The sequence below is a fragment of the Protobothrops mucrosquamatus genome, unplaced genomic scaffold (assembly GCF_001527695.2).
Source record: "Protobothrops mucrosquamatus isolate PMUCROS unplaced genomic scaffold, P.Mucros_1.0 scaffold_252, whole genome shotgun sequence".
In the NCBI taxonomy this organism is placed as follows: domain Eukaryota; kingdom Metazoa; phylum Chordata; class Lepidosauria; order Squamata; family Viperidae; genus Protobothrops; species Protobothrops mucrosquamatus.
The window spans coordinates 721,488-735,949 of NW_015386328.1; the positions used below are offsets into that span (position 1 = coordinate 721,488).

Below are 14,462 nucleotides of genomic sequence, written 5' to 3' on the forward strand. Positions count from 1 at the left end.
CCTGCCACTCGCGAACCCACCGCTAGCGGATCCATTCTGGGGCTGTGTGTGGTATTTATATGGTAGCTGTTGTATGTGGCTTTTTAGATGTTGATTGGGGTTAAAATACTGTACAAGTTAAAAGTTTTGTATAGTTAAAATACTGTACAAAATAGATTAGCTATCATTTTCTGTATGTTCATTTTTATAATCCTGTTTTCTCTGAACTTATAAGACCAAAGAATTTTGATCTAGACATAAATGTGCACTGATTTTCTAGTTACATACATTTGTTGTTGATTTTCCATTGAGACCATTGCTATCATTGAAATACCAGCTTGATGTGTTATAATAATTCATTTGTAAGCATGCTAATTGTCATTCTCAAATTGGAAACTCTTTTCCCTTATCTTTCTGAAGACTGTCACCAAACCATCTTTGAGATTACATACTTCGTACACAATATCTAGTTACTCCAATGCCTGTATGAGCATAATAATTACTTGCATTGTGAGTTTTTAAAAAATGCACAAGATTGTTTCACCTATATATTTGTTTAACACTACTGAAAATGTTCTAGGAAGTAAAAAGAAAATGATTAGATTGCAGGATATACTTAAAAGTAGAATAATGTACTTTGAAACAACACTCTTTGAATATATTTAACTTTCCATAATAGCAATACAGAAAGAAGGAAAAAACTTTCAGTGTTATCTTTTCCTGTCACATGATTAGTGCAAATAGCAAGGTGAAAAAATAACCTTATCGTGTTTTTCCCGGTACTTGATAAAATGGCATAACTGCTTCCGAGCTTCAACATGAAAGGTAGCGCTTGAAAGAAGTCAGTTTGTTTTGTATTTCACTTTCGCTGCTACTCTAAGCATCTTGATAATTTGATTAAAGGAGATTATGTTGAGCTTGCAATAAATGTAGCTGCCAATTGTGTTTTTTAGAGACTTCATCAATACTGGCTAAGTGGACTATGATTTTCCAAGTGTTGATTATCCAATGAGAAAGACTGACTTGCTAATCCCTAATATATGCCAAACATCTGATTCAAGCTAAAAAAAATGCTCATTGTTTTGTGCATAAGCAGTATGGATTCATTTTTTTTTACATCCTTTCAATCCTTTCAATCTTCTTTCTACATATTTGGGGGTTCGACATGCATAACAGTTTGACCCCAACATTAATTTGGTGGAAATCTTGATTATAGTTGAGAAGCTTCAGCTGGAGCAGAACAGCTGTTTTGTCAGCAGGCAACTTTTATACTAGTGTGCTTGTGTTTCGTATCTAGTTCAAACTCTGTTATATAAGCAAGATTGTTTAATGTGTCTATAAGATATTACTCCCTTACTTCTTTACCCAACATAATCTGTCCATTTAACAAAAATATCCTCTGTCATACTATCAGTTTGGACACTAAGTGCCTATATTTAATCATTACAGAATAATAACTTCTTTATGGAACACCCTTATGTGATGAAGAAGTTTATAAACCCCAATAATGTCAGAAGCTATATCGTTGGGAAACTTTACTCCCAGAAGTAAAATAAAAAGGTTCTTCCTAGCATTTTAAAAAGAATTATTGAACAGAATAAGATAAACTTACATTTATGACCACAACTAGGGCCAGAAATTCCATTGCTAAGCAAGGTAGTTGTTAAGTAAGTTGTGCCTAATTTTATGACATTTGTTGCCCCTGTTAAGTGAATCATTATAGTTGTTAAATGAGTCATTCGGTCTTCAGCAAATCTGGCTTCCCCTATTGACTGTATTTGTCAGAAGCCAGCTGGGAAGATCACAAATGCCACATGATGCAGGGATGCTGCAATCATCATAAATACACCTCAGTTGCCAACACCCGAATTATGATCATGTCCACCTATGCATTAAAGATTTCCTTGATTTCTGTAATTTAAGAAAATTACAGAAATCAAGGAAATCTTTAATGCATAAGTGGACATGATAGTCAAAAAACAAAGATCCATTGGACAAAAAATTAAAGAAGATATGATATACAGAAGAACTGTACAAAATCATCCATATTCATGAAGTATATGAGGTTTTGATCATGAACTGCAATAGTTTAAAATCTCATCAAGTTTATACAATTAAAATGGCTCTTGTAGTTTACAAGGAGATAAAGAAAACACAACAGTAGCCAATGGACTGGGAAAGGGTTTTGGTATTTCAGTACGGAAAAAATGAACACTAAAGAATGTTTAAAGGACTAAATAATTGCACTTATCTCATTTAGTAAGATAATGTTTGGAATTGCAATTCAGACTTCAATAATATATGGACCAAGAAATGCCAGTTATACCAGCTCAGAGGCTGGTGCATTCAAAATCACACTGATAACATCCCATATATAATGAAAAAGACAAATAGGAAAATATGTTTATTTTGCTTTAGGATTACGCAAAGCTGATTGTGTAGATCAGTTGTATATATAGTTGCGAATAGCCCTTAAAAACATGGATATACTGAGCCACCTATTCTATCTATGGAAGATTACTGATAATGGCTAGGAATCAACAAAATAGAATATGCAATTTAATAATTTGGCTCTGGGAAAGGAATGACAAAAGTTAGATTTTATCTATTTACTTATATGCAGATTATAGTTTATATTGACATATGCAGATTATAAATCATAAATCTATTATGAGAAACGCTAGACTAGAAGAAATAGAAAATAGAATTAATAGTGTTGGGGGAAACAACCTTGAAAATGCAGTTGATTTCATTTTAATAGAAGTAAAGAAGACTTAAAGAGTGTTTTGGTGGAAATAAAAGAAGAGAATGCAAAAACCAACCGAGAGCTCAGTATCAAAAGGCAAAGAAACAAATGCCACATTAAGATTATGTCAACAGCCCAATTCAGGCAGACCTAAAAGTTGAAAACTTTATCCTCAAAAATTCAAAAGGATGACTGTAGCCAAGAAATACAGAAATGTTTGTTATTTTAGAAAAGGATTATGACAAATCTAGACAATACAGAGATATTACATTTAATAACAGATTAATCTGTGGTTAAACCAATTGTTTTTATAGTTCTAACTATGATTGAAAACTGGATCATCAGAAAGGCTGAACAAGAAAATTAGGTGTCTTGAATTGTAGAGCTGGAGCAAATTGTTGAGAATGTTTTGGACTACCAGAAGAATAAATTATTCAATAATAGATGAAATAAAACCAGATTCTTCATTGGAAACTAATACTAAAGCTGAAACTTAATGCAAAGGCACAAAACATTAGAGAAGATTTTTAAAAAAAACCTTCCTATCATACTTATTTTTAAAATAAACAATAGTATAGTATGCAGACAGAAGAAAAGGAGTATGAAAAAGGTAATGAAATCAAAAAGACAAAAAAAATTAATTTACTGCAACAATATTCAGTATCTCGGTATCTTTTTATTTTTGCAATCATCTTTGCTTCTACCATGTCTGCACTATGCTTCTTAATTGCCTTTGAAAGCTTCACACTTTCTTTTCCTGAGTAGCTTATCAAATCTAATCTACATATTTTCTTCAGTTTTCCTCTTTCTCTTGATTCAAATGTAATCAAATCTTTATTATGGTCTAGTCCTGCCTCAAGCATGAAAACTGGCTGAGTTTCTTTGGACCAATCGCTCTGTCCCAGCCTTATCCACCTCACAGGGTTATTGTTGTGGAGAAAATAGGAGGAGAATACTCTGTGTTTACTGCCTTGAGTTATTTATAAAAGTAAAAAGGCGGGGAATGAATGAATGAATTTCATTAATTAATAAAATCATAGATTATTTTCATATACATTTAAGTATATTCATATACATTTAAGTATATTCATTCAGTACCATTTATTCTTGAGCTCATCATCTCTTGTTTTAATACCTACACCTCAGAAACTGATTCCCATTCTATTGAACTTATTTTTATGCTTACATTCATGCAACATATAACAACATGGATAGAGGCATACTCTTACACATAGCCATAGCTCAATAAAAATTTGTTATCTTCAATAATTACTGTGTACTGCTTTGCAAATGGCATTTGTATATCTCAAGAATATTCCACCTATAATGTTTTGTCATCTCTACTTACATTCTATCAAGTTCATCAGTTGGCTATAGCTTTTTGGCATTTAAATATAATTTGCAATTGTTCATTATGTTTTCTCTTGTAATCACAATTAACAGTATTGATGGTACATTTATGTTTATATCAATACCCTTTGTCGTATCATATTATAACAATGGTACTATATAACATAATATAATTTTATATAACATTTGATGCAAATAATTCAGTTTCTCAGCCAATAATATGGTATCAGCTATAGACAAAAAGTATATACACATCCATATCCCTAACCAACTCACTTTTGATTTTTTCATAAGAATTCCTTGTACATTTGTGCCTAAACATAACCAACATGGTAAACAACAAGGGGATATTACACATTTTTACTTTTCTGCTCAGTGTTGAACTGTTCACTAAGCACTTAATTTATTCTCATGCATGCTCTGCACTACACACTTATATACTGCTGTTATCCCATTCACCAACTTTCAACCCCAGATTCATGCAAAACATTCCATAAACCAATTCTATTTGTTTTATATTTAGTTTTTTTTAAATCAATAAACTTACAATAAACTTTTTTCTTCACAGTAACACTTCCTCAGTGTTACTGCAAAAAATCCACTTGGCAAACCCCCTGCCTGATCAGAAAATCTATTCCAAAATTCTGATCACTATGATCAGAACCCTGTCAGAAGAACCCTGTCAGAAGAATCCTGCCAAAGGCCCTCCCAGGTGCAATTAACAAAGTATATTTTTTGCATTCAGTTTTGCTACCATTCCACTTGAATATTGAAACAATAATGGCACCCTTCCAATTGTCAGGCGTGCATGCAATTGTCACTCTCATATCAAGATAACCACTCTATAAGCAAACCATATTTGACATGCATCTTTTAACATTTTTGCAGGTACATTTTAAGCCTTACCGTTTTTCAGTACTCTGGTGGTAATTATGACTTCTTTAAATAAATACTTATTGGACAAAGCATTTATTGCATTTGTTTCAATTTTTGACATATCACCATCATTCCTACACTGATCTCTAAAGTGCTTTTCCAGCATTTTACCCCATTGACTTTCATTCATTATTTTTATTCACAGTCACTCTGTTGGAGGTTTCTGTTTAGCATTCTCACCACTACGAATACCATATTTTTATATCCTTCAAATTGCTCTGTGCTTATTTTCCTTCTGTTATTGGTCTGTATTCTCTTGGACTGTATTCTTTGCAACTAACCTTTTATCTTTATATGCCTTGTATATTATCTACTCATACTGCTATATTTGCCTTAAATTTTCATTCATTCAGTTTATTAATTCATACTCTCTATCACTTACTCTATTTTTATTACAAGTTGCAAATTCCATATGTGATAGCCATCACTAGAAGGGTTCGTAAAGATTGATTTTCATCGCCCATTGCCCATTATGTCTTTGAGGGTTCTGTGCAGAATTTTAGCAGTTCCTAACACTGCACTTTTCTAGACAGAGACTTCTGATGTTTCTGGGATGTGTTGGAGCCACTCTCCCAGCTTAAAAGTAACAGCCCTAAGTGCTCCTACCACCAATGGGATCACTTTAGTCTTTATGTTCCATATCATTTCTAGTTCCTAGTTCCTCCTTCAGGCTGTAGTACTTCTTCAGATTCTCATTCTTCCTGATGTTGATGTTACTTAGTATCACTTCATCTATCACCACCTCTGCCTTCTGGTCCTTGTCTAGTACCACAATGTCTGGTTGATTGGCCAGTCCCTCTTTGTCTGTATCTAGAAGTCCCACAGGATCTTAGCCCTGTTATTCTCCTGAACTTGGATGAAAGGATGGATGGATTGGTGTGTGTGTGTGTGTGTGTGTGTGTGTGTACAGAGAAAGAAAAACACAATAGAAAAACTAGTGATATTGGCACAAGTGCAACCAAAGTTTATTTTACACCAAGCATGCCAATGAAAAATAGGATTTTTAATCTAAAGACTGTCTTGCAAGCCAACATATTGTTCCACATTTCCTGCTAACTAGGAAATATGAGCATCGTACTCACAAAAATAATTAAAGTCATCTCAAGGTCCTGTTCTAACAACATTTAATAATCTGTCTTTGCAGGATGACTGGATGAATTCATTTTATGAAATATTTATGGACTCTTATTTCTAACAGAACATTTTATATGCTTTTTTTTCAAATTGTCCTCTGACCCCAACATTGAATACATTAGTACATTAGAAATAAATCATAGACCAGTGGTTCCCAACCTTTTCTATACCCTGCATCCCTAGAACACTTCTGATATATTCTCACACCCCTTACAAAAGTTCAAAATAACAGCAACAAATTATGCATATACACTATAATTTTGAAAACCCAAGTTTTTGCACCCCCTGGAATATCATCTCACACCCCTGGTTGGGAACCCCTGCACTAGACCAAATGTTATTTGCTATCTTACTAATATGTACAGACATATCACTTTAAATAGTATGGGTTTTGTTTATTGAATATGGTAGAACCACCTTATTGAAACTACATAATGATCTTGTCTCAATGGGACATTTTCTGGCAATACTGTTTTCCATAGAAGGAAGGGACATATAAATGAAATAAAATAATGAGTATTAGCTGTAGTTGTCACCCGTCTTCATTCACAGATACATGTCTAATAGGCAATATTGGATCACATCTACCTTTCTTTCTGATTGTAGTAGCAATTCCTCCTGTTTAGCGTATAATAACTTCTTTCTTAGCTATAGGTTTGTTACTTCAAGTTATGTTATCTATGTCTTGAGCTGGGCTGCTACATTAGTTACAGTGTGATTACCCCACTGTGCCATATATTAAAAAAAGAAGACTTAATATGTGTTTCAAATACGGTTGATTGTTGGCATTTTAAGACAGAAATGTGTGAACTACCCGAACAATTGGTTAATCTACAGATTCTAAACTTTGATCTAGTTCTTTGATTTAGCCCTGCAATTAAGAAGATTTGGTTCAAAGCAAAAGCTCATTGGTTGATGTTTTACACTGATGTGATAATGTTTACACAGATGTGCTTTGAAAGCTTGATTATGGAGGATTTTTTGGGTCCAGCCACATGACAAGCTGTTGTTGTTTGAAAGCTAAACTTATGTAATGTCTATCTGCAATCATTTTCCAAGAAGTCTGCCAGCTTTCTCTCTGCCTTTCGAAGTGATTTATCTGATCATTGTGTTCAACGTTATTTTCATTTTGAGGTTTTAAATCCCTCCATAATAAATCACTTACTTTCAACAATCTTTTTTTTAATCACTCAGGTGCACATAGGGCAGTATTTAGGACTGCTGTGATGAAAAGGTGTTTCATTACTTGCTTTAAGCCACCTGCCAATTAATTAGCCCCAAACTCTATCCAGCAAATAAAAGCAGAGCAGCCAAATTCATTTGATCTCTCAGATTTACATGGTGACACATGGAAGACTTATAAAAAGAAAAACACTGCCTTGTTCTAGTTTATTGCTTTACAGCTTTTTTTTCATTGTTAGAAATTTAAACAAAAAGTGTAAAATTGAGTAATTCTTTCCCTTCTGAATTATCTTCAGGGAGAATGTTATCTAGATAATATACTATGCATGAATGTGGGGAGAATACATAGTAGCATATTAATATAATTGAGGTGTTACATTCATACAGTCAAGCTATGTGTTAGTTAATATGGTTCAATGAACTCAAGACTCTAGCTGTATTAAATTAAATTTCAACAGATATTTATAGTTTTCTGTTTTTAAAAAATGAATCAGTAGTAGAGTTCATTACTTTCCTATCTTAAAAACTGTTGATATTTTCTAAATAAACTTGGTTAGAACCTCATAATATGGTGTGCAATCTAACTTTTATTTATTAAGTAGATTCTTCCTCTTATACCATCTGCTATTCAATTTCATTTGCCTATATATAAGTCTAGCAACCTTGTCAATTTCATCTTAAGTGAACAGTGCTTTCAAATTCTACTGATATCAGAACCAAGATTTCTCATTTCTGTAATTTGATACACTGCTCTTCAGCTTACAATCTCTTCAAAGTGAATTGATATTTGAGGTAAACAAACAAATCATAAAAGAATAGTAAGTAGCAGTATCAGCTTGGGGCAAAAATTCAACTAACATCTAAAAGATATGACCAAAGAAAGACTTTCAGTTGATGCCAAAATGTTGCCAAAGGCAGCGATCCAAAATATAGTTGCTTGGAAGGAAATCCACTTATCTTGGTGGAACTTGTTTCTAAGTAGACACATTCAGTAATACTGACACAGCTCTAGAGGAGCCACCACTAAAGCCATCTCTCTCGGCTATTTAGTTACAGTGTTTGGCTATTATAAGGGGTTAGAGTTGTGTGAGGCCTTAACACACTGACCAGTGCAAGTGACAGAAGATGGTTCTTAATGATCATAATCAGTTTTTATTTATTTGAAAATAATTACTCAGTATTAAACATATATCTATATCTACTGTATATCTATCTATATCCCCTATATTATTTTGTATTCAACTATTGTAGACATGTGGTTCTTGAATAAATAAAACATATTTAAAGGCTTTGGAGGCATGGAACAGGAAAAGAATTACAGAGAAGAGAGTTATAAGATGCAAGTTTGCAACTATGTGATTGCTATCATAGAGGTCCCAGCAAGATATCAATTTGGAACTCAGAGAAAGACCAGAGATAGAAAGTACTTTGCAAGACAAAACTAGGTCTACATGACAGCTGCAGTTGCTGCACACCAATCAAAAGCAAAATATTTTGGCTCCTGGGAAATGGCAGTGAAAGAGGGCTATTGACTGCACAGTCCAAGCTTGTAATCCAGTTGGCCACTCTGTGATTCTGAGTGCTGAACAGACATATGGCCCAATCCAGCAAAAGTCTTGTTCCATACCATCACCACTGCCTATGCCTCCTTAAAATAGACCAATAAAGCATTTTTCCCCAAAAGAGATTTCACTGGAGCAATTTTTGCCAGGAATTTTGCCAACTGTGGAGCAAAAGATTGACACTTATTTCAACTCCACTTGATAAATCATAATCACTTCCACCAAACTGCTGTTTGAGTTACCTAAACATGCATGTTAAAACATGCATCTTTAACAAAATATTCAGATTGTCTTTCCTCTTCCAGTACTTGATTACTCTTTCTTTCTCTTTTTGTAGTTCATCAGAGCTCTTTCATGGTATAATGCAAAACAGTATGTCCTATAATATCCATCTAATGGTACAGAGAGATCTTTAAAATCCAGAATGCATATAATATAGGGTGCAAACTAAGAAGTATACATTTTATACCACCTCCCAATGTTCAACAGAGATCAAAGAGTTCATATAAGAGGAAAACATATTTTAGAAGCACAAACTATTTTCTTCCAATGTTTTTCACATTTCTAGTACTTTATGGAAAAAATAATAGATCTTAGTCTAAAAATATACTCCAGATGGAACATTACTGCCCAAAAACCATAGGATAGTTGAAATGAGATGGCAAATCCACGTTTTCAAAGAAAAACCAGCAGTTTAAAGTTCTGATGAAAGAAAGCAATTAGAAGATACTTCATTGGTTTGTTTATGTTTAATACATCACACCAAAAGTGAAGCTAGACTGCAGTCCTATACCACTTACCTCAAACTGAATTTCTAGGCAGATGTCCATATGAGGCTAGACTGGGAAGTAAAAAACACATTCAAAAGGAGGCAAAGACAGACCGCTTCTGTGCTTTTGCCAAGAAAGCTTCCTGTTTCTGTGCATGAAGACAGCAAGAGTCAAGTTTAATTTGAAGACTTTATCATTATCTTTTTTGCTATGAAATGCAATGGGCTGGAGTCTTAATAATAAGCTCTTGAGCTTCCTGAGACTTACCTCTAAGTAAACAGGCTTAGAATTCCCCTTTAAGTAGCATGTATGCATTCAGCCCTGAGTCCCTAGGGATAAATGCAAAAACAAACAAACAACCGGCCAGCTTCTGCCTTTCCTCCTCACGTGGAGTGCAGAGTAAAGAAAATCGCACTCCAATTATGTTACGTGGTGAGAGAAATGTGCATGTTCAGCTGAGAACCCAGCTTGCAGTATTTCAGAACATGCTCTAAATACTTATCCTGCTGTTCAACATGTGCTGGATGCCTACCTCATACCTTTCTAGAAAAATAGGATAATTGAATTAACCAAGGTTGGGTCTGTCAAGGCTGAACATTAACACCCCCCCCCCCCAGTAATAATAAGATATGGTGAAAATTTAAAGGTTTTTTGCCTGACTCAATCTTGACTCCTGGTAACTACTGGTATGTGGTCAAGTTCACACAGTTTTCTAGTCTTCTTCCTAGGCTGAGAAAGAATCAAAGTCACTCAGTTGGATTGAAGCCTCAAGTAGGAACAGATTTCTCTATTCTCTATCATCTGAAGCACGAGATCAAACTTGATCCATTCGCATATTACGGATCCTTAATGCTAGGTCCTTACTAAGATCTATGCCTACATTCATGTTTGGTCCAGGAGTTACCTGAAGTCTTAATGACAGTGGCATTTTTTTTGCCAGATTCCACATACATTGCAAAAAAAAAGGGCAGAAATGTTTCCACTGTCAACCAGCTCCCTAGCAGAGACCCTGATGCCAACATAGACAAAGGAATATTATTTGTCCCTGATGAAAATGAGGACATTTATGGTTTAGCCACAACTCAGAGTGGTTATTTCCCCCCTCTAATATCTTTTTTTAATTTTTCCTGCAGCCCCTTTCAAAGTCTTGAAAGCTTTCCAAGCACCCCTCAGTTTCTCTTCTGGTGTCTTTGTATTGCTAAGGTCTAATATTGTTAAACCCCTAAACAACACCCAGAGGCTATTGATAGGGCCTCTGTTAGACCAAGCAGAGGGAAACCTATCCTTTAAGAAAAAGGGGAAATCCCGACTGACTATGCCAATTCGCTTGGGAAAAAAAAAATAAAAATCCCCCCCTCTCTTTTTGGAGGGGAAGAAAAGGCAATAAGATAAAAGGCAAGGGTAATACATGGAACACTTTTATGAGTGTTCTGAAAAATCGAGCAGTCGACCTGTTAGATCTTTTTGCTTTCTTCCCCCCTCTTTCTCAACCCCCGCCCCCCCCCGTTCCCTCTTTTCATGTGTGTCTCAGCAGGCCTAACCCTCCGGTAACGCCCTTTCTCCTTCTTACCTTTCCCTGCACCTGTCCACGTAATACGCGGCAAGCTTCCAGGGTCCTCCTCCCCCCCCCACCTTTGCCAAACGGGGCTCCTGCTGCTGCTGCTGCTGCTCGCGATTCATCCGCGGCGAGAAGCTCCAACATCAAAAGGGAGCCTGGCGGAGGGGAGCGAGCGACGGCATCCTTTTTCGCATCGTCGACAACAACCCGGGTGGGTGGGTGGGGAGGGAGGGAAGGAGAGAGAGAGGGAGAGGCGTGTTTCCAAGGCTAAATTGGAAGCCGATTAGGCGCGCGCGAGAGAGAGGAGGGAGGGAGGGAGGGAGGGAGGCCGGGGCACCTTCGGAAGTCCCCTTCGTCAGGAGGGAAAAGGTGTGAGGAGGGGAAAGCAGCTCGGTTTAAGATTTCAAACGCCTCAGCTTCCCGGCGCGCTTCAGCTTCGGTGCTATTAGCATAGGTCAGGGGGGAAAACCTGCCCCGCGCATATATATATAGCGAGAGATTCCCCCACGCGCGCTGTTGTGGCACTTTCGAGCGGCCTCGCTTGGATCGCGGCGCTTTTCCCCAAAGACAGCCCGAGCCGGTGGCGCTAGCAGCGGCGGCAGCAGCAGCAGCAGCGGCAAATTGGGTATCGCCGGCCGTCCCACCTGCAGCGGCTGTCGATGTTGAGGCCAAGCCCAGCCCAGCCTCCCCGCCAGCCCCATGTCCGGGGAGAGGACAGATTCTCAGGACAGGCAGTTGCTCCCTTGACGCCAAGTCCGCCTTGCCTGCCTGAGCCCTTCCAGCGCCGACTCTGAGCCCCGAGGTCGGACTCTGCAAGGGACTCCCTCTCGCTCGCTCGCTCGCTGCTCCTCTCCTGCCCTCTCCTTCTCCTGCCTCGGCAGCCCTCCAGCTGAGCTTCTCCATGGCCCCCTTAGCCGAAGTGGGGGGTTTCTTAAGTGGCCTGGAGGGGATGAGCCAGCAGGTGGGCTCCCATTTCCTTCTGCCTCCCGCCGGGGAGAGGCCGCCCCTGCTAGGGGACCGCCTGACCCAAGCTGAGGGTGGATCCCGAGGGGGTGTTGCGGCTGGGGCCACGGATTTAGCCCACCTGCAAGGCATCCTACGCCGAAGACAGCTGTATTGCAGGACTGGCTTCCACCTGCAGATCCTGCCCGACGGCAGCGTTCAAGGCACTAGGCAAGACCACAGCCTCTTCGGTAAGGCCCTTCCTTCCATCCTTCCTTCCTTCCTTCCTTCCACCTGCTCTCTTCTGCAGCTTCTTCCCTTGTGACGGAAGCATCCTATAGCAACAGATGGTATAGCAACGGATCTCAGGCAGTGGATGATTAAAAACACACCCGCTTGCATGAGCAGCATCTTGATCTGGGTTAACATTGTTGTAGAGGGCTAATAGCAAAGTGGAGTGTTGGGGACAGCAGCCTTCCCCGTACATGAAACAGGCAGAAGGTAGAGAGATCAGCTTAGAAAAAAAAAAGTGGCGTTCTGTTTGCAAAGCTGTATTTCAAGTAATACAATCAACAAACTGGTGGGAAAAGGCCCTGGATATGTGCCTGTGAGCATGAAGAGAACGCCTTTTCAACATCCCTATGGACTGCTTAACACACAATGCCTTACTGGAGTGTGAGAAATCCATCTATGTAGGTAATGATGCTTGGAATTACAGGCTGTCCCATGCAGCAAGTGCCTAAACTATTTCCTGTGTGGCTTGACAACCGTAACTGACAAGCATAGCATCCATGTAACCAGCTTTAAGACACTTAATACATCAATGTGCAGAGATAGCATTTTATTTGTGATGTGGAAGAGTTTCCCACATGGGAAGTATGATATTATTGGATGTGAACAATGGCTTCTAATCAAAGGATACCAATATCAGGATTTTTCATTTTCAAAATCAGTCTCTCATGTTTATGTCACATGTGTGCTAAAAGCAAGCTGTGAGTGTATATACATGCAGAACTATTACAGGTATAATTGTAATCCATATAAACTCAGATACATTGCTCTGACTGAGAGCTGTGCCAGGTTCAGTTTTTCTAACTTTTCCAGTACTTTTTTTTTTAAATAAAAGTAATTGCATGCTTTGCTATATATAGTTGTTTACAATGCACTCCAGTCTCTTTGCATGGGTATTAGTCCTTTGGTATTCCAGTGGGAATTGTGCATAAGGAAATGCATGCAGGATTCCACAAGAACATGCAACTGAATTGAACTTAGTCTGCATAGAAGACAAAAGACATCACACTGTCCAAAGATAGAGAATATGACTCTGTGAGTCCAATGTAAAACAGGTGTTAGATTGTATACGCTGCAAGTATCTCTGATACCATAGTATTCAAAATCTAACTAAATCTCTGCAATGTATTGGACTAGTTTACTTACAGTTTTATTTATGAACTACAAGGGATTTTAATAATGAAAGAGGTTGTTAGAAGTGTAAGGGAGGACAAACAAATGAGTGTTGAAGAGAAAGTATTCTCTGAAGAAACCTACCACTACTGAGTAGTTGGTCCACAAATATTTACAAAATGTATTATTACTAGTATTAAGTGCAGCTGATAATTCTCACTACTTCCAACAATCTGCTCTAAGAGATCTTAACTGATAAACAGTTTTGTTTCAACTTTAGTTCAACCAAAATTTATGTACAGAAGAGAAGCTTCTTAGAGCATGTAAACATGGAGTAATTGCAAAGAAAAAAGAAAAAAACTGAAAAATGTTTCAGATTGAGATCAAACATTCTTGGGGCTTCTTTATTCTATCACTATTCTCAATAGCTTTGACTGATGTGGTTTCTTTGTTGGTTAAATCACCTGCTTATTATGATTTGGGGAGGAAAAACGTGTCTTTGAAAATGATATCAGAAAGACAGAATACCTCCCATATCTTTCAATGGAACTTTGAATATCGGGAACTCCAGAACCTCTGATGATTTATTGGCAGTGAAAAGATGGAGTATGCAGTCTTTATAAAATAGTAAATATCTGATCTTTGCAAAAGATTTGGCTTCCCCGTAACAGCAACAAGACACCCCAAGTCTCAAACAATTTTTTCAATTAAACTCCAAAGGCTGAAAATTATAAAAAATAATTAGCTTTCCTTAGAGAAAAAATAATTCAGAAAATAGAAGATTGTTGAAAAACTTAGGTGTCCAAAACCCTAAGCACATGGCATTATATACAGTATATATATATATATATATATATATATATATATATATATATATATATATATATATATATATATAT

The 14,462-nt window shown here is 37.1% G+C and overlaps 1 protein-coding gene across 1 annotated transcript in view; it reads left to right on the top strand.

Annotated features, from left to right (window-relative positions):
* The first annotated feature begins 12,118 nt into the window (after positions 1-12,118).
* Positions 12,119-14,462, top strand: part of FGF20 (fibroblast growth factor 20) — a 5,641-nt gene continuing 3,297 nt past the window's right edge. Inside the window, exon 1 of the mRNA XM_015831010.1 lies at positions 12,119-12,410. Within this exon, the coding sequence (XP_015686496.1) occupies positions 12,119-12,410 (292 nt within the window). The remainder of the gene's footprint in view (positions 12,411-14,462) is intronic.